Genomic DNA, 21,025 nt, shown 5'->3' on the forward strand with positions numbered 1-21,025 from the left:
CACATTCGGCTGCACGCCGGAATCAGACTGGCCTTGCTGCTGCTGCTGCTGCTGCTGCTGCTGCTGCTCCCCTTGTCCTTGGGCAGGCTGTTGCTGTTGCTGAGCAAGGAGCGGGTCCTTGACGTCGGCGGCGGGCGTGTGCTTGGTCTCCTGACCGCTGCCGCTTGCAGCTGCAGTCTCCTGCTGCGGGGTGGTCGTGGCGGCGGCCGTTGTAGCAGGGGTGGTGGCAGTGTCGGTGGCAGTGGCAGAGGTGCTGCTGCCGGCCGTGTCCTGTGCTGCCGCTTCTGAGGTTGCCGGCGTGGCTGTTGCTGCGGGGGCGGCTGCGCCCTCCGTTGTGCCTGTTGCAGCAGCAGTAGAAGACGACGCAGAGGCGGCGGATGTGGCCGGCTGCGCAGGCGTGGCTGGCGTGACTGCGGTGGTGGCGGCAGCGGCAGGGCGCGGCGTGTTTGTGGGGGGCAGGACGTCGCAGCGCGGGTCTGCGCCTTGGATGGCAATGGCGAAGCAGTAGCGGCGGCCGTCGCGCAGGTTGCGCACCTGCTGCTCCTGCTCGTCGTTGGGGTCCACCAGGCTGTCTGCGGCGCGGTGGTAGTGCTCGTGCACGTAGCTCTCGCCAATGTACACCTCACGCAGGCGGGAGGCCGGGGGCGCGGCGCGGTTGTCGAGGATGGCCTTGATGTAGGCGTCGCGCATGCGCAGGTGCTTCTCGTTGGGGGCAATGCTGTGCCAGGTGCCGCGGGTGTAGCCCGCGCGACGCAGGAAGCGCTGCACGGCGACGGTGGCCGCCTCGTAGTCCTTCTTGTCGTGGTGGCCGAGCTGCGACTTCTTGACGGAGATGACGTCGCGCTCAATCAGGTACTCGAGCACGTTGCCGGCGGTGACGCGCTTCTGGGCGGCGCGCTGCTCGCGCACGTACTCGCGAACACCAACCAGCGTGGCGTTGGTCACGGGCACGCGCGTGTCCTTCTTGTTGAAGTTGCCACGCAGGCCGGCCACGGGGACGGTGCTTGGTGGGCCGCCGCCGGCCTCGCGCTTGGCGGCGTTCCAGCGGGCATACGCCTTGCCGACCGTGTTAGCGGAGAGGCCGAGAAGGTGAGCCACGGTGTTCTGGTAGTTCATCTTGGTCTTTGCACCGCTGCTCTTGGACTGGTCGCTGATCTGCTTCTGCTTGAGGGCGAGGTAGCAGTGGAGGACGAGGGCGACGCTCTGCTGGTCGAGGGTGGAGCGGCCGCGCAGCTTGCGCAGGGCGGTCATTTCCTGGGCGAGCTCGTCGTTGGTCTGGTTGCGGCTGGTGCGCGGCGACTGCGTGGCCATGGCGGGTGCGGCGCTGCTGGCGCTGCTTGCGGGTGGGACTTGGCCAACCACGCTCACCTGCGCCGGGGTTGCGGCAGACACGGCGACGGTGGATGAGGTGGGCACGTTGGAGGGCGGGAGGACGTGCGCCTCTGCCGGCACGGCGAGCTGAGGATGCTGGGGCTGCTGGGGCTGTTGCGGCTGCTGGTGCTGCTGGTGCTCGTGTGGCTGATGCTCGTGCGGCTGGTGCTCATGCTGCTGGTGCTGTGGGTGAGGCTGGTGCGGCTGGTGTTGCGGGGGCTGGTGCTGATGCTGGTGTGGCTGGTGTTGCGGGGGCTGGTGCTGATGCTGGTGTTGCTGGTGCTGGGCCTCATGCGGCGGCGGCTGGTGTGGCTGCTGCTGGTGCTGCTGGTGCTGGTGCTGAGGCGGCAGCTGGTGCTGGGGTGGGTGCTGTGGGTGCTGCGGCGGGTGCTGTGGGGGGTGCTGGTGCTGGTGCTGATGTTGCTGCTGTTGTGGGACAGCCATGGCGTGTTGCTGGTGGTGCTGGTGCGGCTGGGGCTGTTGCTGGTCGGCCATGGCTTGTGGGTGATGCACTGCGTGCATTGCGGGCGCGGTGTGCGCTGGGCGCTTTGGTGGTGGCGGAGCACCGCCTTCGTCCACCGAAGGCAAATACACGCGCTCAGACATCTGGTGGGGTGGGAGAGGAGGGGGGGGGGGGCAAAGCGGTTGTGAGCAAACGGATGTGTGGACGTGGATGGGTTTGTGGATGGGTTTGTGACAGAGAGACAGAGAGAGACAGAGACAGACAGAGAGAGACAGAGAGACAGAGAGACAGAGAGACAGAGAGAGACAGAGACAGATACAGATACATTCACAGATACAGATACAGATACAGATGCGCACAGATACACTCACACAAACACAAACACACACACACACACACACATCCAACAACGGCTCACCAACGTCTCACCGTCTCACCTTTGAGCTGAGGGCCTTGAGCTGAAGGCGGGAGCCAAGCGACAACACAAAAACTGCTGGCTGTTGGCTTGCTGTGCGTGTCTCGAAACCGTCGTCGACAGCACCAAGCGCAGAGGAGGAGGGGGAGTAGAGCAGGGAGAAAAAAATGTGCTGTCTGCGCTGGTGGCTTGCTTGCGCGGCTTGGCTTGTTGCTTGCTTTTGTGTGCGTTCGCAGAGCAGCCGCCAACGGTCGCATGGGAAGAAATGGCGCGGCAGATATTCCTGGAAGAGCGCAGGGAGTTTTTGTCGAAAGAACGGTGCCGATTAACGGCGCATCGAATTCATAGCGCCCTTTTTGAAAGGTGACGCGCCAGTTGCGCAATTGGCAAAGCGGACATTGCAATTCCTGCAAGGAACAGAAAGGAGGGAAGAACAGTGCAACAGACACCCACCACGTCGCGCATTCAACACTGACACCACACACATACACACAAGCGGTGCAGAATGTCCTCACTGGATGCGGCAGAAGCCACACAGTACGACAGGCAGATTCGCCTGTGGGGACTGGAGGCGCAGAAAAGGCACGTGAGTGTGTGTGTGTGTGTTTGTGTGGTGTGTCTGTGTGGTGTGGAGATAATAATTCGGGGAACGGAGAAGAAGATGATGAAAATGGCGCACGTGAGCTGGCTGGTGGTTGGTGGTGGCTTATGGCAGGGTGCATTTTCTCTTCCCTTCGTCATGTCTACCCTGTGCTCTCCCCTTCCCTGTCTCTCTTCCCTACTCTCACACGTGAGCATGTGACGGGCACAGGATAAGAGCAGCACGGTTGCTCGTGTTTGGTGCCGGCGGTCTCTCCGTCGAGGTAAGCAAGAAGGCTGTTTGTCTGTACTCGTGTGCGTGTGTGAATGTGTGAATGTGTGTATGTGTGTGTGTGAATGTGTGTGTGTGTGTGAATGTGTGTGTGTGTGTGAATGTGTGTGTGTGCAGCTGTCGTTGTCGTATGTGATTGTTGTGCCAAGTTTCAATTTCCTCGCTTGCCATGCACTTACAAAATCACCCACACATGGTTCCCTATGACACCCGTCATGCGCAGACATGCAAGAACCTGGTCTTGGCAGGCGTCAAGTCATTGACGCTCGCAGACGACACTCCCGTCACAGCACGTGACCTGACAGCACAATTCTTCCTCCACCCAGACGATCTCAACAAGAACGTGAGTCGAGTAATGCCTGTGTATTCCGGAGACATGCCTCCTTGCCGCCAACGACGTGCATTGCATGCGACACACGGAAGCACATCAGTCTGCTTCCTGCTCATCATTTCCACTCACCCACTCCCACACGACTCCCACACACACACACACACACACACACACACACACACACACACACACACACACACACACACACACACACACACACACACACACACACACACACACACACACACACAACACCACACACAACACCACACACACACACACTCTCTCTCTCGCACACAACTACAGCGTGCAGAGGCCACCGTGCCCCGTTTGCAGGCACTGAACCCCAAGGTCGAAGTCTCGGCCGTCACAGGCTTGAAGCCGACCCAGCTCACCGCAGACGCTGTCGCCAACTATGACGTCGTCATTGTCACTGACGCCCTCTTCCAAGACGTGGTTCGTCCGTGCCCTGAATCCACACCCACAACGATTGCTCACTTGCCTGTTGGTTTCCTTTGTTGCTTGCTCGTTCACGCGCTTGCTCGTTCGAACCATTGACACTCAGCCCCAAGCCTTGCTTGCTTTTCCTCGCCTCACTCACCCGCCATGGCGTGCGTTGCTTGTGCGTGTGCATGCAGGCGGCAGTGGACGACCTGTGCCGCTCGCAAGGCGTCAAGTTCTATTACGGTACGACACAGAAACGTGTGTGGATGTGCGTGCGTGCGTGCGTGTGTGTGTGTGTGTGTGCATTGCTGCTCACAAGTTTGAACCAATCTGCACATTCATGTATCCGTTGTGCGCATGCGCCTGCGCACTCCAGACACACACACACACACACACACACACACACACAATTATACACAAATATACACACTCGTCCACGTCACTTCTCCACCCCTGTGCTCACATGCCCACGGTACGCTCCCGCACGTAGGCCTTTCGCTCGGCTTCTTTGGCTTCTTCTTCCAGGACCTCAACCACCACGACCACCTTGTGTACGTTTCCACGTGTACGCTCCCGTTGTATTCAAGCGCCCATGTGCATGAGCTCCGGGGTGATGGATTGGGGTTGCGTGAACATCTCTCTGCATGCCCAACTGCTGACAATGCTGCTTGCCCCCCCCCTCCTTCTGCTCACTTCTCCTTGACTGGCACATCTTGTTATACAGGGAGAAGAAGAGCGTCAATGTTGATGACGCCTCAACTTCGGTGAGTCACCTGTTCAACACCTATGCTTCCATGCAAATTTGCTGCGCGTGTGTCTCAACCCCACCCCCTCCCCTGCAAGCACTTCGCGTTCGCTTCAATCCAACATACACACTGCCTCCATCCCCTCGGCTGCACTTGCACTCATACCCGTCTGTGCGTGCGTGCAGGAGCTCGTCTCAATCGATTTCGCCTCTTGGGCAAGAGTGCTGCAACACAACTTCAAGGTACCCTGGCTTGAACCTTGCCTGCACATACTCAGACATTGTTTACACAAACCCAGCCGTTTCCATTCAGAGCGCATCCTTCGCCTGTTTGTGGTGTGGTTCCGCTGCTGTTCCCCTCTCCACCTTGATCCCGCTACCGCAACCTCCCCACCCTCCTCTTCTTCTTTCCTTCTCTTCCCCCCCCCCCCCAAACTACCCCTCCACTCGCGTATCCACTCCCCTATCGACGCACTTCTTCCCTCTTATTGTCCCTCCCCCCCCCTTGGCCGTATTGCTTGCCTCGGTCGATTTTACAAATCCCATTCGTGTGCCGGTCGAGCGGCTGGCTGGCTGCGCCTGCGCGCGTATGCGTCCAATCGATGTGCATTGCGCGTGGGCTGGCCAGTTAGCTGCTGCCATGGTCACGGATGATTCAACGGCGACCCAAACCAAAACGGAGGCTTGGTGGCAGTCGCGCGCGCTACCGCGATCTTATCGCTTGGCATCTTCCCAGCGTGCGAGTGCTTCAGCCTTTTTTCTTTTGAAACGGAACATTTGTGCTGGCTTGTCCTCTCCCCCCCCCTTCCTGCATTGTGCTGGTTTTGATTTTTTGTTGTATCGCTTGACGGCAGTGTGGCCAGAGTTGGTCGCACGACAGCTCCCTCCACTCCTGGTGTTCCCCGCCCCTCTCCTTTCTCTCTCTGTCTGTCTGTCTGTCTGTCTGTCTCTGTCTGTCTGTCTGTCTCTCTCTCTCTCTCTCTCTGTCTGTCTCTGTCTCTGTCTCTCTCTCTCTCTCTCTCTCTCTCTCTCTCTATCTTTATCTCTCTCTCTCTCTCTCTCTCTCTCTCTCTATCTTTATCTCTCTCTCTCTCTCTCTCTCTCTCTCTCTCTCTCTCTCTCTCTCTCTCTCTCTCTCTCTCTCTCTCTCTCTCTCTCTCTCTCTCTTTCTTTTGCCCCTCATCTCTTCGCCTCTCTTTTTGGATTTCTTCAAACCCCTCGGCCTCGCTGTTTGCTTTCTCCCTCGTGATTACTGGCCCCACAGTTTCACCACCATGACTTGACAGCCTGTATCACACTGCTCTTACTCCCAACTGCACTTCCCTCTCTCACCTCATCACACTACATCGCTGTCATCGCTTTCGCTGCACATGCACATGTGTTAGGGAACACGCCGGCGCTCGCTGCCTCACCTCTTCCTTGTGCTTCGCGCATTCCACCAGTGGCAAGCTTCCAACCCTCTGCCTCAGGTACACGTGTGTGTGTGTGTGCGTGTCGTGTGTGTGTCTTGTGTGTTGTGTCTGCTCCTGCCTGCAGTCTTCTGTAGGGCTTTGTGGACCTCACCCATGCACCCGTGCTTGCGCTCCATAACGATGGCTGCCTCTTCTGCAGGGTGTCACACCTGAGCTGCTTGAGCACGTGGCTCGCGTCTTTGCGGCCAGCGGCGTGGATGAAAACACCGTCAACAGCGACTTTGTTGAGCGGTGAGACGCTTTTCTGCTGCTCAGCCTCGGAGCGCCGTCATGTCCTTTTACGTGAAGAATACATATGTGTGTGTGTGTGTGTGTGGTATCGAGGGCATGTCACACTCTATTGCGTACGCAAGCTTCTGACTTTGCTTGGCACAACGTGGCGCTTGTGTGGCTGTGATTGATTGCAGCGTACTGATGAGCACACACGCGGAGTTGTGCTTGGCCACGGCTGTTGTCGGCGGCGTGCTTTCTGGTGAAGTCATCAAGGCTGTCTCGGTACGTTCCATCCACAGGGTGCACCCTCGTAATTGCTGTGTCTTGTCCACCTCCTTGCATTGGCCACACTGGCTACCTTGCGCCGTATCACCACACACACACACACACACACGCACACACACACACACACGCACACACACACGCACACACACACGCACACACACACGCACACACGTTCGCCTGTGTTACTTGCTGTTCATGCTTACTCAACCCGTCTTCTCAACTGACATCCCAATAGGGCAAGGGCGAACCTCTGAACAACTGCTTCTGCTTTGATGGCTTTGAATCTGACGGTGAGTGCCTCCCACCCGCCACCGTCATGGCTGTCTGATTGGCGTTTTGCAGCTTCCCAGCTCACCTCTCTGTCCTCTCGCCTGGCAATTGTGTGTGTGTGTGTGTGTGTGTGCATTCAGGCCGTGTGTTTGAGCTTGGAACCGCACAGGACGACAGCGACGCGGCGAGCAGCACAGCCGCCCCTCCCGTGCAGGAAGAAGCAATCGTTGAACTGTAGCCCGCACAAGACCATGTCATCGATATGGATGGCGCGTTTTTGTCCATCTACACCCTCTCTTCTTTGGACAGTGTCTTTGTCTACCCCCCCCTCTTATTCTTTTTTCTGTTGTTCATGAATGATCGCTGCTTTTGTCGTTTGTCGACTGTTGCTTTTTGTCGTTGGCGTGCTTGTCTCGCATGACTTGTGGCAGTGTAATGTAATCAACGACCATACACGCGCGCCTCCGTTTGGTGTTTGGGCGCTGCAAATGTAAGAAACCATTGACACACGTACACGCCAACGATGAGGCGCAACAAGCACACGAGCCAGTTATGCACCTGCAATGAAAAAAAAAATCTGCAACTGAAACAGCAGAAGTGACGATGACCTGGTGCACGCAGGCGAAAACGTTTCGATCATGTAACAGGGAGAAGGATAGGAGTTGTGCAACAGCCATAATGTGTACACAAGCAAGCAAGGAAAAGATGCATGGCGTTTCTGTCAACAGTATCCATCAATGCAACACACACACACACACACACACACACACACACACACACACACACACACACCATGCACACACACACCACATGCACGCAATACTAGTCAAAGCCAAGAAGGTCTGAGAGTGTCGTGGATGGGCTCATGACCATGGTGTAAGGCAGCTCGTCCTGCTTGCACTTCAACTCAAACAACGGCCCTCTCCTGCTCGACGGCGTCATGACCCCTCGCCACAGCGGCTGCTGCGTCGATGCCGCTGTTGTTCCTGCGCGGTCGCCGGTGCGCTTGCTCCGTTTCGCCGCCAGCTCACCGTTGTCGCCATCGTCGTCGTCACCACTTGTATCGCCAACGGGGCCGCGTGTGCCGTGCGCCTCCACGCAGGTCTCCGGCGCAGTGCCCAGTTCGCCTCGCAGCTCAGCCTCCAACTCCGCGCCGGGCACACCCGCGTCTTGCTGAGCGCTTGGAGGCATTGAAGGGGTGTGTAACACGGGCAGGTTGCTTGTAACAGCCGCCCTGCTTGCTGCTGCTGCTGCTGCGCCTGGTATCGCTGCAGTTGCGGTTGTTGTTGCTGCTGTTGCTGATGCCGCTGGGATGCCGAGAAAGTCGTCATCGAGCACAAACCCTTGCACGGTGAACGGGTCAGTGTAACGCGCGCGCACGCAATTGAGGCCTTGGTCTGCGAGGAAGTTCTCCATGTCGAGGTTGACGGAGAGATGCATGTTGTCCACGGAAGGAATGAAGAAGGACAGGCCGTTGCGCAGCTTGTCGACTTGCAGGAGGTCGGAGGCGGAAATGGTGCGGGCAGATGGGTGGTCCTTGAGGGCCTTGAACGCGTTGAGGGACTGTGTGAGGAGATCGTGCAGCTCGCGCTCCTTCTGTGACAGTGCGCGCACCTCGTCGTTGAGCCGGTTCTTCTTTGAGACAAAGTCTGGATCGGAGGTGTTGGCCACCAGCTGCACGTGGTACACGCGTGGCTGCACCTGCAGACGCTGGATCACGCCAATGCCCTCCAGGACATTGACCACATCCGACAATCGGCGACGCGAGAAATGAATGCCCAGGTTCTCCAGGTGCTGCTCGACGTCTGCAACGGACATGCGGCGGTCTGGCTGGTTCTTCAGGATGTGGATGAACTGCCGCGTGATGTTTGTCAGCGATTTGCCCTCCCGCTTCCCGGGCGTGGACGTCGCGGACATGATGCCTTCGCAAGATGTGTGTGTGTGTGTGTGCGTGAGTGTGTGTGTGTTGTTGTGTGTGTGTGTGTGTTTGTGTGTGCGTGTGTGTGAAAGAGTGAGGGAGAGTTAGTGAGTGGGTGAGGGAGAGTTGTTGAGTGAGTGAGTGAGTGAGTGAGTGAGGGAGGGAGGGAGGGAGAAGAACAAGGAGAAGAACGTTGAGTTTGGGTATCATGCGTGCGTGTGCATGTCTAATCAATACAGAACGCAGGAGCGGCCGTTACACACCAATCGCCAAAAAGAACAGTCATCCACACACAGACACACTCACGAGTAACGACGAACCTCGTTGGCGTTGTTCGTTCCTTTGTCTCTAGTTCTTTCCCTTGTGGTGAACTCACGCCTCCCCTTGGGCTGTACCCAAGCAGAAGACAAGACAAGAGATAACTTGACCCTCACGCTCGACCCTCACTCAACTTGGTTCTTTGAACTTGTGGCGCTCTGGCTAGGGTGCTTCAAAGACCGCGGCGGTGATAATTTGTGGACATCTCACATGAAACCTCGAGCCTGTGAAATTTGTCGGGAATCTTTCGCCAATTAACCAAGTGCGCGGCTTGCGTTGACCCCCACCACTGCCACAAGGAAAAGGTCTGATGCTGGAGGAGAGCGTGCCTTGCTTCTTGTGTTGTGCTGTATGCAGTGCGGGAACAACAGCACATGGAGTGTGAATGCATGTGTGTGTGTGTGTGTGTGTGTGTGTGTGTGTGTGTGTGTGTGTGTGTGTGTGTGTGTATCCTTGTGTGGATCGTGTGGTCCTGCTTTGCTTGTTGGAAATTTGCAAGTCATTTCGGCTCACGCTCACTGAAATTCGTCCTCCTCCCTGCCTCTGTCCTCCTACTCTCCATCAATCCCAACACACCACCTCATTGGTTTTTGTTGACACGCTTGCAGCTCCCTCATCAAGCCCAAACGACAAGAGCATTCGAAGTAGCTTGTGCCTTGTGTTTCTTCTTTGTTTCCAGAGAAACAGGGAACCACCATGTCGCTTACGTCACTGAACCCGCGCGTGGCGCTCACAACCCGCCCACGCCGCGAAGGTCAGAGTCAGAGTCATCAAGTGTTCAGTTGCATGAGGGAGATCAACGCACATCCACCACGCAGCTCTCACTGTCTTGTCCTCCATGGGCTGGACTGTACGCATCAAACGCAATGGCGCTTGGAACACTGTTTTGTTCACACACGTGCACGCTCACACACACACGCACGCACATGCACGCACACGCACATGCACACTCCTATCCTTTGCATGAATCTGCACTTCAGGTGAGACGGATGGTATCCACTATCATTTCGTTTCGCGCGACGAGTTTGAGCGCCTCCTTGCCGCCGATGCTTTCATGGAGCACGGCGAGTACAAGGGCAACCTGTACGGCACTCTCAAGCGCAGCGCAAGCTCCTATGCTCAGCCCACGTCTCCCACCGCCAACGTGCGTTTCCTCTGTGTGTGTGTGTGTGTGTGTGTGTGTGTGTGTGTGTGTGTGTGTGTGTGTGTGTGTGTGTGTGTGTGTGTGTGTGTGCTGGTTGCAGCAGCGTATTGCGAATAGCGTGTGTGCTTCCGAAGAAGGGCGCATTGGAAGCGAACTCGCTGCCACCCTTGCTGCCACTCCGCAGTGTCGCGTCAACGACCTCATGCAACATGCTCCCTGCACGCATTCTGACCAACACACGCTCAAACATGTCGGCATGATAGGGTGTTGACCAGAGCCTGTACAAGCTGCAGACGGTGATCCTGCATCGTGGCGAAAACGGCAGCTTCAACGTCGCCCTCTCCGGTGGTGTGAGCAACAAGCGCCTCATCAGCGTGGCCGGTGTTCTTGACGGCGCCGTTCAGCTCGCCTACACCGCTCGTCCTCTCCGCAAGGTGTGTGTGTATGTGTGTTGCTGTGTTTATGCATGTTTACGTGTATATATGCGTATGGGACAGAGAGACAGGGTTTATGTATGTGAGTGAGTCTCTCTCTCTCTCTCTCTCTCTCTCTCTCTCTCTCTCTCTCTCTCTCTCTCTCTCTCTCTCTCTCTCTCTCTCTCGTTTGCTCGCTCGCTCCGACTCTGTGTGTGTGTGTGTGTGTGTGTGTGTGTGCTGGTCATCGAGCTTGGATGTTGGCAGCCGCAACGCCTGTGTGCTTGTTGCATTGTTCACTGACAAACCCGCCCACTCATGCATGCTGCAACAACCACAATCCCGCCACCAACAACTAGGGCGACTGCATCATTGCCATTGACGGGCAGTCTGTTGGCGGCGTCCCGCTCGAGGACGTGCAGCAGCTCATGCGCACCGCAGGCCCTGCCGTGGAGCTTCTTGTCTACTGCATGGATGGTGAGGTGGACTCCGACTACACCCTGCTCTCAAACTTCCTCCGCAGCAACAGCACAGACTCTGCCGAGCTTGCAGCCGTCAAGGCCGACATCAGGTGCGTTTGCCCTTGCGTTGTTGTTGTTTTTTTTTTTTTTTTTGGCGCCACTGCAACAGTTGCAGCAGTTGCATGTCTATCATCAACGTGCCATGCTTGATATAGGTCCTCGTGTTACTTGATATCAGTGCCCTTTCTTTTGCCGCACCTGCGCTTGCCCTTTCCTTGTTGTTCTTTTCGCCATTCTCACTCACACGCACACCCACAAACGCACACCCACACCCACAAACGCACACCCACACACGCACACAAATACACACACACGCGCACACACACTCTCTGTCTCTCAGGGCGGATGTGTATGGCGCCTCTGTCCCGTACACCACTCGTGCGCCACGCGAGGGCGAGGTGGAGGGCGTCAACTACCACTTTGTGACGCGCGACGACTTTGAGGCCATGGTCAAGGGCGACCGCTTTGTCGAGTGGGGCGAGGCCAACGGCGTGATGTACGGCACCCCCAAGCGCAAGCCGGGTGCATCTGTGCGCCGCGTGCCATCGTCAAGCACGGACGGCCCCGCCGACGCCGACGTCGCCTCTGGAGAGGACAGCGCCAACGCCCGCCCGTCGCTCCGCCGCTCGCAGGCACACGCGGCCTCTGTCAGGGCCACCAGCCGGCCCCGCGCCATCACCATCAAGCACGCCGGGCCATTCTCCTCCATGGGCCTCGAGCTCACGCAGACCCGCGACGGCGTGTTTGTGCTGGATGTGGTTGACGGCTCACCCGCCGCGGCTGCGGGCCTGTCCAAGGCCATGCAGGTGCTCGCCGTCGACGGGGTCGATGCTTCCGGCAAGGACGCCGCCTTTGTCCGCAACCGCCTTGGCCAGGTCGCAGACGAGCATGAGCTTGTTGTCCGCTACAACACCCGCGCCTTCTCCTCCGCCGCAGCGGTGAGTCGTGTGTGTGTGTGTGTCTGTGTCTGTGTCTGCGTCTGTGTCTGTGTGATGTTTGTGTGTATGTGTGTTTGTCTGTGTTGTTTGTCTGTGTGTCTATTTATCCGTGGGTCTCTCCTCCTCTTCTTCTCCACAGCTGCTCAATTTACTTAACGGCTGTGTTCAATCCCTCCCTCCCTCCCTGACTTCCCCAAACCAAATTGCGCATGCATGCCCTTTCTACATCTGCCAGACGCTGATTGGCGGCACGAAGAAGGAGCACATCTTCACTGCCGTTCTCGGCCGCAACGGCAGCGGCCGCTGGGGCATCAGCATCGGCGGCGGCGCGGAGCAGGGCCGCCTCATTGTCTTTGAGAAGCTCGAGGATGTCCACTACATCGCCAAGACGCGCACCATCGCCGAGGGCGACTGCCTGCTGGCTGTTGACGGCGTCTCCGTTGCCGGCAGCGGCCTCGCGCACGCCGTGGAGCAGATCAAGAAGGCGGACCAGGACATTGAGCTGACTGTGCTCAGCACCGCAGACACGGCCGTGTCCTCCAACCTCGACGACTTCTTCCTCGCATCCAAGTACGACAGCGCCGCGCTCGCTGCTGCCAAGGCCGACATCCGCGCCAGCGTGTACGACTCCACGGTCGCCTACACCACGCGCGCGCCACGCGAGGGCGAGAAGGACGGCGTCAACTACCACTTTGTCACGGAGGACACCTTCAAGGACATGATCAACGCGGGCTCCTTCTTGGAGTGGGGCGAGCGCGACGGCGTGTACTACGGCACGCCAAAGGCCTTCAGCCCGCGCAAGAGCCGCCGCGCGTCGCGTGCCCGCCGCGCCATCTCCACCGTCACCACCGCCGTGCAGACGGTCGTCATTGCCCGTCTTTCCGACGGCACGTGGGGCGTGGAGATTGCCGGCGGCCTCAGCCACGGCGTCCTGCCGCACGTCTCTGCCGTGTCGGACAACTGCAACATGGTTGCCTTCTCGGAGCGGCCGCTGCTTCCTGGCGACGTCATCCTGGCCGTGCAGGGCGTGAGCATTGCGGGCTTTGACCTCGGCTACATCAAGCGGCTCATGGACGCGCAGGGCGACGAGGTTGAGCTCACCGTCATGTGCACCAACAGCACCCGCCCCACCAGCTTCCGCGCCCTCCTCTCCCACAGCAACGGCCAGAACCTGCCCGAGGATCTGCAGACAGTTGTGGAGGATGTCCGCAGCGACATTTACAAGTCCACGGTCCCCTTCACCACGCGTGCACCGCGTCAGGGGGAGAAGGACGGCGTCGACTACCACTTTGTCACGGAGGAGGAGTTTAGGCGCATGGAGAAGGAGGGCAAGTTCATTGAGGTTGGCGAGAGCAACGGCGTGCTGTACGGCACAGCTGCCCAGTCCAAGTCCAGCTTCCAGCCGCGTTCCTCCCGCACCCGCCGCCGCCTCAGCACCCGCTCCCGATTCAGCCGCCCTCGCATGTTTGTCATCCACGCAGACGACAATGAGGTCTGTCCCTGCGCGTTCGCCCTTGTGTGTGTGTGTGTGTGTGTGTGTGTGTGTGTGGGTGTGTGTGTGGGTGTGTGTGGGTGTGTGCGCGTACTTGCGTGCGTGTGTGCATTTGTATTTGCGCATGTGCCGCGGCGTACTTCTATTTGGGTGACGCAGCTTCTTCTCCGTGTTCTTCTTGTTTTCTATTGATACATGCACACGTTCACATTTCATTGTGCTCACCGCATTCGCCTCCTTTCTCCGACTCCTGCCTTTATAGTCTGTCGGCCTCAGCCTTTCCGCCATTGCGCCTGGTGCTGGCGGCGGTGTTGAGGTGACGACCACCGATGTTGGCAAGCCCGCGCACCGCGCTGGCCTCCGTGCAGGCATGAAGCTCCTGACGGTCGAGGGCGAGCCCGTGGAGCAGAAGGACGTCAACGACGTGGCACAGATGCTTCTTGACCCGTTCAGGCAGAAGGGCAGCGTCAGCCTCACCGCTTGCTACGCCCCAGCCACCAAGCTGGTACGCGCACTGGCACTCAAGTCTTGATTGCTTTCTGGGGCCCTGGTCTTGCGTTGCGTCAATGTAATTGTTCACATCAATGTAATTGTTTGCACTGTCATCACACTTACCCTCAGTCACTCACGTGTACCCTATGGCTCTTCCTCCTGCCTCATCCTTCGCACACTACTTCTACGCCTGCCTCTTTCCGCTTTACCCCCTCCCGCTCCCTGCTCCCCTTCGCCGCCGTTGCTCCCATTTCTGCCACATAGATGGCCAACGTGACCGTGCCTGTGTTTGATGAGCCTGACAACACCACCGCCGACGACGATGAGCAGACACACGTCCACTTCATTGGCTCTGAGCAGATTGATGACAACAAAGTCCGCATCATTCAGACGTGGGCATGCCCGCGCTCCCTCTCCACAGCGCTCATGTACTCCTTTGCACAACGATCGGACACAACAGTGGTGAGTGCATCGTGTGTGTGTGTGTGTGTGCGTGTGTGTCTGTGTGTCTGTGTGTCTGTGTGTCTGTGTGTAACTGTGCTCGCTTGCGTGGTATGTATATTTGTGTGCGTGTGTGTGTGTGTGTGTGTGATGCCGTGCGCACTGTGGGGGAATTTACCCCGCAATCGGCACGCAACATCATTGAGTGCCCCTTCGCTGCATCTTTGTGTCGTGTGCTCACACGTGCCACCGCTGCCTGCTACACCATCGCGACTCCTGTCCCTATCCTTCTCTCGTCCACCACGCTTGTTTTGCATGTTCCTGGCTGCGTTGACTCGACCACCAGCGTGACGAGCCCTTTTACGGGTCGTTCCTGCACAAGAACCCGCACCTGAACCACCCCATGCAGGACGAGGTCATTGCGTCGCAGCCAACAAACCCGGCCGAGGTGGTGCAGTCCATTCTCGCACACACATCCACGCAAGTGCTGTACTGCAAGAACCTGGTCAAGCACATGCCAACAGACGTCGACGATGACGACGCCTGGCTCAGCCGCTGCGTGCACATCTTCCAGTTCCGCAACCCTGCCGCCGTTGTGTCCTCGTTCAAGAACTTTGCCAAGCCAACTGCGGACGAGACGTGCTTCCCGCAGGCACACGCCCTCATGACCAAGCTCAGGGAACGCAACATCCCCTTCTGCGTCGTCGACTCTGACGCGCTGACCATCAACCCGGAGGCCGTGCTGCGCCAGCTGTGCCATGGCCTTGGCATCAGCTTTGACGAGGCCATGCTGTCCTGGCCGGCGGGGCCAAAGGAGTACGATGGCGTCTGGGCGTCTGAGTGGTACAAGACCGTCCATTCCTCCACCGGCTTTATGGTCCGTGATTTCTGTTTTTTTTTTTGTGTGTGTGTGTATTTGTATGTGTATGCGTCTGTGTGTGTATGTGTGGTTGTGTGTGTGTGTGTGTATTTGTATTTGTATGTGTGTGTGTGTGTGTGTGTGTGTGTGGCTGTGTGTAGCTGTGTGTGGCTGTCTGTCTGTGTGTAAGGTCCCATTCAGCTCACATGACCACATCCCATCAATTCCCCTCTCCCCACAAACAGCCGAGCAAGTCGATGCACACTGTCGATGCCGCGCTGTTGCCTCTGATTCGCGACGCGTATCCGTTCTACCTCGCCCTCTCCCAGCACGCAATCGGCCATGGCATGTCGCCTTCCATGTCAGTGGCCTTCACACGCACTTGCCTGTTTGTTTTCTTTGCTCTTCACTCACACACCCATTTGAGTTGTCATTTGCTCCGGCTATGCTCGTCGACCCGCACCTTACCGACTTACGTCATCGACTCCCCTTCCACATTCCATACACATACGTATTCATGCGCGTGCTCGTGTGGCGCATTAGGCTGAAAAACGCCAGCACCGACGACCTTGCGGCACCAGAGCTGCCTGACGCGCGCAACGAGAACGTGCTTGTGTGGGTTGGCCGCGGCCTTGTGCCCCGCGCCTTTGCGTCCCTGTCCGTGTTTGACTCTGCGGTGCAGGGCGGTGACGCCGTGTGGGAGGGCCTGCGCGTGTACAACGGCAAGGCGTTCCGCCTGGACCAGCATGTGCAACGCCTCATTGACTCTGCCAAGGCAATGGCCTTTGATGACATTCCATCCCCGGAAGACATCAAGGTCTGTGCATGTATGTGTGTGCCTGTTGTGCGCGCGCGTGTGTGTCTTTTGTGCGTGTGTGTTTATGTGCCTTTTGTGCGCGTGTGTGTCTTTTTTGCGCTGAGCTGACTGCGGTTCACGTGCACTGTAATTCAGGTGCGCTGCGATGCTCGCAACACTCGTATTGTCAACGACAACCGTGGTTTGTCACACCCTCTCAACCCCCTTCCCTGTCTCACGCCCCCCTCCCACCCTTTACTGCTTCACCTGACCACAGGAGACAATCTTCAAGACGCTGGCTGCCAACAACATGCGCGATGGCGTGCACGTGCGCATCACCCTGTCCCGTGGTGCGAAGGTCACCTCCAGCATGAACCCGGCCTTCAACCAGTCTGGCTCCGTGCTTGTCGTCCTTCCAGAGTTCAAGGGCGTGCAGGGCGCTGCCACCTACAACAACGTGGATGGCGTGAAGCTCATCACTGCCGCCAACCGCCGCAACTCGCCCCAGTGCCTCGACTCGAAGATCCACCACTGCAACCTCATCAACAACATCCTGCCCAAGATCCAGGCCAACGCTGCTGGCGCCGCAGACGCCATTATGCTTGACCTCGACGGCTTTGTTGCCGAGACCAACGCCACCAACCTGTTTGCAGTCAAGGGCGGCGCCGTCCTCACGCCCTCTGCCGACTACTGCCTGCCCGGTGTCACGCGCGCTGTTGTGATTGAGCTGGCCGAGAAGCTCCAGCTGCCTCTGCAGATCCGCCGCGTCTCCCTCGCCGAGTTCCACGCTGCCGACGAGGTACATTGTGTGTGTGTGTGTGTGTGTGTGTGTGTCTGTGTACTTGCGTGTGTAAGTGTGTGTGTGTGGGTGTGTGCGTGCTTGTGCGTTATTTAGTCTGCGCGTCTCTTCTGTGTGTGTGTGTGTGTGTGTATCAGCTGCGTGCATGTGCTCATTTTGGCATCTCCGTGCCGTCTTTCCTTATGCATCAACATCCCCCCCCCCTGTGCCTTGTCTTCTCCGCTAGGTGTTCACGACTGGCACGATGGGTGAGCTCACCCCCGTCATTGCCATTGACGGCCGCGCCATTGGCTCTGGTGCCCGCGGGCCGATCACGGAGCGCATCCAGGCCGCTTTCCACGACCTCACAGAGGCCGAGGGCGAGCAGCTGCCGTTCTAACTGCAGCGTGGCGCCGCACAAGCCCTCGTCGACGACCCCCTCCATGGTGGTGTCACTGTCGACGTGTTTCGTTCCCTGTTCTCTAGTGGTTCGTTTTCCTGTCCTGTTGTTTCTTTCTTTGTTCATTCTCCCCTCTCCCTCGCCTTTCCGCTTTCGTTTTGTTCGGCTTACGTTCTCTCTGCCGCTTACTGCTTTGCTTTACGTGGATGCATTGGCTGCTTACGCGTTTTGTTTTTCCTTCCGCCTTGTTCTTCTTTGCGCTCTCGTCGTGTCTGTGTCTGCGCAGCTGTTTACCCCTCGTTGTAGCTGTTGTTGCCGCTGTGGCGACCTGCTGTACTGTTTCGCTGGTTGGAGCTCCTTCTTTCGCAGAGGCTGACTCGCTTGTCGTTCTACCAGCACACAGATACACATACGCATGCTCGCGATCCAATACACTTTCGGCGTCAAGACTGGTGTGTCATACGTGTGATGTTTGTACAAACTCTTTCGGTGTTGCAAACCAACCACAATGTAACAAGAGAGATAGACAGAAAGAGAGAGAGTGTGTGTGTGTGAGAGAGAGAGAGAGTGTGTGTGTGTGTGTGTGTGTGTGACGGGTCAAGTGCTGGACAGTCACGCAAGCGTGGTTTGGCAAGCGTTGTTTGCAGGGGTGATGGTGAGCGTGAGCGCCGATGTGTCTGGCTGGATGGGCACAGCTTCCGCCATGAGCATGTACCCGTTTCGTGCATAGAAGGAAGTGTTGAGGTCAATGGTCCAATTGACCTGCTCTGCTAGCGAGTAGATGGCGCAAGTTGTGCCGAGTTGTGACACTGCGTCCCCCTTCAGTGCCGCCACGAGCTGGTTCTGCCCATTCACGCCAAACGTCGTGTTTCGCTCGCCTGTCACATTGACGAGAGCAATCAATGTGAGATGGTGGTTTGCATGTCTGAATGTCTGTCTGCTCATATGTGTGTGTGTGAATATAGGCTGCTGCAAATCGTGTGGTGGGGCGTCACGGCAGTGAACGAACCATCAAATGCGAAGATGGGGATGCGGATGGAGAGGCCAGCCACATCCTCGCGCACACTCGAGATGATGGTCACCTGCACCAACAACATATGGTCGGTCATCAGCAATTGCACGAGGAGTCAGCGACAGACCGCAGACAACCACAACTTGGATGTATGCATGGAGAGACAAGTGCAAATACACATCTTGAGGAACGAACACACACACACACACACACACACACACACGCACGCACGCACACACACACACACACACACGCATGCACATGTACACACACGCATGCACATGTACACACACACACATACACACATTCACCGCCATCAGCCCCAGAACTCACATTGTCGGGGGTCACGGTGTACTCCTCGTTGACGTGGAACCGCGATGAGGCGAGATCGGCAGCGACATCATAGTGCACGGTGTAGTGCACGCGGTCAGGCGCGACCGTGTGCTGCTCCAGCTGTGTGCTGCGGGTGTTCACAAACGAGAAGTTGGCGAGCGAATGCACTTCCGTGCGATTCACGCGGTGCGGCCGCACACCCTTGATGGCAAACGAGTTGAGCCCGCCCCCTTGCGCAAACAGATAGATGCAGGCACAAGCCACGGCGTTGACGTTGACGTTGACGTTGGCGTTGTGTGTGGGTGGGTGTGTGAGCGAGAGAGAGGGAGAGAGTGTGTGGGTGTGGGTGTGGGTGAGCGGGTGAGTGTGAAGGCGCTCGCTCACGTATAGGAGCATAAGGAGAACAGCAATTGAGAGCAAAAGCAGTTGTGACAGACAATGATACCAACAGTTACCGTGTGCGTGTGAGAAGAACCAGGTCATGCGGTGGCACCTTTTCCGAAGAAGGAGTGAATCCAAACGCGAACGAAACGTGCGCGCAGCGGGTATTCTGGTGTGAAGGTTTGTGGCGCGACCGTTGTCTTTCCTCTCACGTCTGCAAGGTTACTCTTCACGACATTCTGCCATGTGCTGTTGTCGTCGTCGTGGGTGCTGTTGCTGACATCGATGGTGAAGGCCTTGGTGCCAAAGTCGTTGTAGTGCGAGTTGTGCGTGTTGGCCACCACAAACGCCTCCAGGCGTTGTGTTGCACTGCCAAGGTCGAGCACAAACCCGCCCGTCTGCGCATACGGCAGCAGCCACAGGCTCGACTGGTCATCATACGGGTTGTCGCTCCACAGAATGTTGGTCACCCTGAAGCGTGACGGATCAAAACTTGACGAAGCGCTGGCGACGCTCGCATTCACAGTCTCCTGTGCAGGAAGGATACGAGGGTTTGACATCAACCGATAAAACATCGTGGTTGTGCACCACCAAACGGTTACCTCGATTGCAGCACCACAAGCACAGGCACAAGAACATGCACATGCACAAGCAAAACCACGACAAATTCCTCTTCCGCACATGCAAGCCCCAGATACACCCATATACCAAGCACGCGCTCACGTGTAGCACTATCCCATCATGCCGTGCCACTGCACTTCCAGTCATCCTCAATAGTAAAACCTGCCTCTGTGTGCGTTGTCCATGCAATGCCGGGTGCGAGTGCGTATCTGTTCTTCGGTGCAGCCTCCATCTGCAAGGGAGCGCCGGCCGTTGTCGTCACCAGTGGATCAGCAGCGCGGTGGTGCACTCTGCATTGTGTGTGCGTGTGTGCGTGCGTGCGTGTGCGTGTGCGTGCGTGTATGTGTGTGCGTGCGTGTGCGTGCGTGTAGGTGTGTGCGTGTACGTGTGTGTGTGTGTGTGTGTGTGTGTGTGAATGAATGTGTGCGTGTGAAAGAGAGAGAGAGAGAGACATGAGAACAAGTGAGTAACATAGCCACCAAGTTATATCTGTCATACATACACCGACAAACACACACACGTAAACGAATGCACGGGAGTGCAATTCAAGTGTCTACCGTGTAAGGCCCGTGCTGTCGTGAACCGGTGCGTCAGCAAAGAGCTCCGTCTCCACATATGTCCCGTTGGCGTTTGCGATGACTTTGTGAAACCCTTCAGGTTGGAACACGAATCCACCCACCTCCGCAAACGATGGCTGTTCGTCGATGTCATCCACAGCGTACATGTGTGCCGTCGCCAGCATGGATGCTGGCAGCAGGTTGTACTGGAAGGCAGTGGAGAGGGATGTGCGCGCACGTATGTGAATGTGCGTAGGTGAGTATGTATGTATGTATGTGAATGTGCGTATGCGTGTGTGTGTGTGTGTGTGCGTGTGTGTGTGTGTGTGTGTGTGTGTGTGTGTGTGTGTGTGTGTGTGTGTGTGTGTGTGTGTGTGTGTCGTGTGTGTCGTGTGTGTGTGTGTGTGTCGTGTAGTGTGTGTGTGTGTACGCGCGGGAGTTGTACTGTGTAAGGGACTAAAGGCAGATCGAAGTAGGAGTAGCTAGATGATATGATTATTATAGGACTACAAGAGAATAAAGTGAGGGGTACGAGAGAGCGAGGGATAGAAGGTAGATGGTGAAGAGATAGTAATCGGATAGGTCAGTACCGGAGACGAAGCGCTATCGGCTGTCGTCTAGAGGAGCACATAGCGCGATGGACCATTAGACTAAGCAACATCGAATCGGTCTTAGGTCAGCTAGCAGGTATGGAGGAGTATGCATCTAAGTTACGTCGCCGAACGTGTTGC

At 57.3% G+C, this 21,025-nt stretch overlaps 5 protein-coding genes across 5 annotated transcripts in view; 2 read left to right on the top strand and 3 right to left on the bottom strand.

The window, feature by feature from the left end:
• The window catches only part of PTSG_01691 (uncharacterized protein), a gene marked incomplete at both ends in the record, with an annotated part of 2,649 nt that extends 783 nt beyond the window's left edge, over positions 1-1,866 (bottom strand). Inside the window, 2 exons of the mRNA XM_004997611.1 lie at positions 1-1,368; positions 1,393-1,866. The exon at positions 1-1,368 is cut by the window's left edge and continues 783 nt beyond it. Of these exons, the coding sequence (XP_004997668.1) occupies positions 1-1,368; positions 1,393-1,866 (1,842 nt within the window). The remainder of the gene's footprint in view (positions 1,369-1,392) is intronic.
• Positions 1,867-2,677: 811 nt separating this feature from the next.
• On the top strand, positions 2,678-7,118 carry PTSG_01692 (uncharacterized protein; the record flags this gene model as incomplete). The annotated part of the gene is made up of 13 exons (XM_004997612.1): positions 2,678-2,831; positions 3,061-3,112; positions 3,344-3,463; positions 3,758-3,907; positions 4,090-4,138; positions 4,386-4,446; positions 4,620-4,659; positions 4,827-4,883; positions 6,026-6,109; positions 6,252-6,343; positions 6,520-6,607; positions 6,846-6,900; positions 7,021-7,118. Exons 1-13 carry the CDS (start codon positions 2,755-2,757, stop codon positions 7,116-7,118), a joined length of 1,023 nt encoding a protein of 340 aa, XP_004997669.1. The 5' UTR covers positions 2,678-2,754.
• A 136-nt stretch (positions 7,119-7,254) lies between these two features.
• On the bottom strand, positions 7,255-9,237 carry PTSG_01693 (uncharacterized protein). The gene is made up of 2 exons (XM_004997613.1): positions 9,119-9,237; positions 7,255-8,802 (listed from the first exon to the last, which is right to left on the bottom strand). Exon 2 carries the CDS (start codon positions 8,795-8,797, stop codon positions 7,703-7,705), a length of 1,095 nt encoding a protein of 364 aa, XP_004997670.1. The 5' UTR covers positions 8,798-8,802; positions 9,119-9,237; the 3' UTR covers positions 7,255-7,702.
• Positions 9,238-9,380: 143 nt separating this feature from the next.
• On the top strand, positions 9,381-17,916 carry PTSG_01694 (branched-chain-amino-acid aminotransferase-like protein 2). Its single transcript, XM_004997614.1, has 14 exons — positions 9,381-9,421; positions 9,725-9,870; positions 10,097-10,260; positions 10,524-10,694; positions 11,033-11,244; positions 11,535-12,132; positions 12,368-13,624; positions 13,887-14,129; positions 14,381-14,578; positions 14,904-15,434; positions 15,662-15,777; positions 15,960-16,233; positions 16,490-17,011; positions 17,238-17,916. Exons 2-14 carry the CDS (start codon positions 9,813-9,815, stop codon positions 17,388-17,390), a joined length of 4,497 nt encoding a protein of 1,498 aa, XP_004997671.1. The 5' UTR covers positions 9,381-9,421; positions 9,725-9,812; the 3' UTR covers positions 17,391-17,916.
• PTSG_01695 (uncharacterized protein) overlaps positions 17,705-21,025 on the bottom strand; it is a 5,092-nt gene continuing 1,771 nt past the window's right edge. The window contains exons 3-9 of the mRNA XM_004997615.1: positions 20,802-20,897; positions 20,295-20,776; positions 19,904-20,027; positions 19,229-19,646; positions 18,736-18,965; positions 18,400-18,472; positions 17,705-18,268 (exon numbers count right to left, since the gene is read on the bottom strand). Coding sequence (XP_004997672.1) covers positions 18,003-18,268; positions 18,400-18,472; positions 18,736-18,965; positions 19,229-19,646; positions 19,904-20,027; positions 20,295-20,776; positions 20,802-20,897 — 1,689 coding nt within the window. The 3' untranslated portion in view covers positions 17,705-18,002. The remainder of the gene's footprint in view (positions 18,269-18,399; positions 18,473-18,735; positions 18,966-19,228; positions 19,647-19,903; positions 20,028-20,294; positions 20,777-20,801; positions 20,898-21,025) is intronic.

Source organism: Salpingoeca rosetta, assembly GCF_000188695.1.
Source record: "Salpingoeca rosetta unplaced genomic scaffold supercont1.3, whole genome shotgun sequence".
Lineage (NCBI taxonomy): Eukaryota > Choanoflagellata > Craspedida > Salpingoecidae > Salpingoeca > Salpingoeca rosetta.

Bases quoted from the DNA above. Each gene is read 5' to 3' on its own strand.
- PTSG_01693 (XM_004997613.1), bottom strand. From the start codon at position 8,797: ATGTCCGCGACGTCCACGCCCGGGAAGCGGGAGGGCAAATCGCTGACA.
- PTSG_01694 (XM_004997614.1), top strand. From the start codon at position 9,813: ATGTCGCTTACGTCACTGAACCCGCGCGTGGCGCTCACAACCCGCCCA. The intron at 15,778-15,959 runs GTCAGTGGCCTT...GTGGCGCATTAG, and splicing joins CATGGCATGTCGCCTTCCAT to GCTGAAAAACGCCAGCACCG. The intron at 17,012-17,237 runs GTACATTGTGTG...CTTCTCCGCTAG, and splicing joins AGTTCCACGCTGCCGACGAG to GTGTTCACGACTGGCACGAT.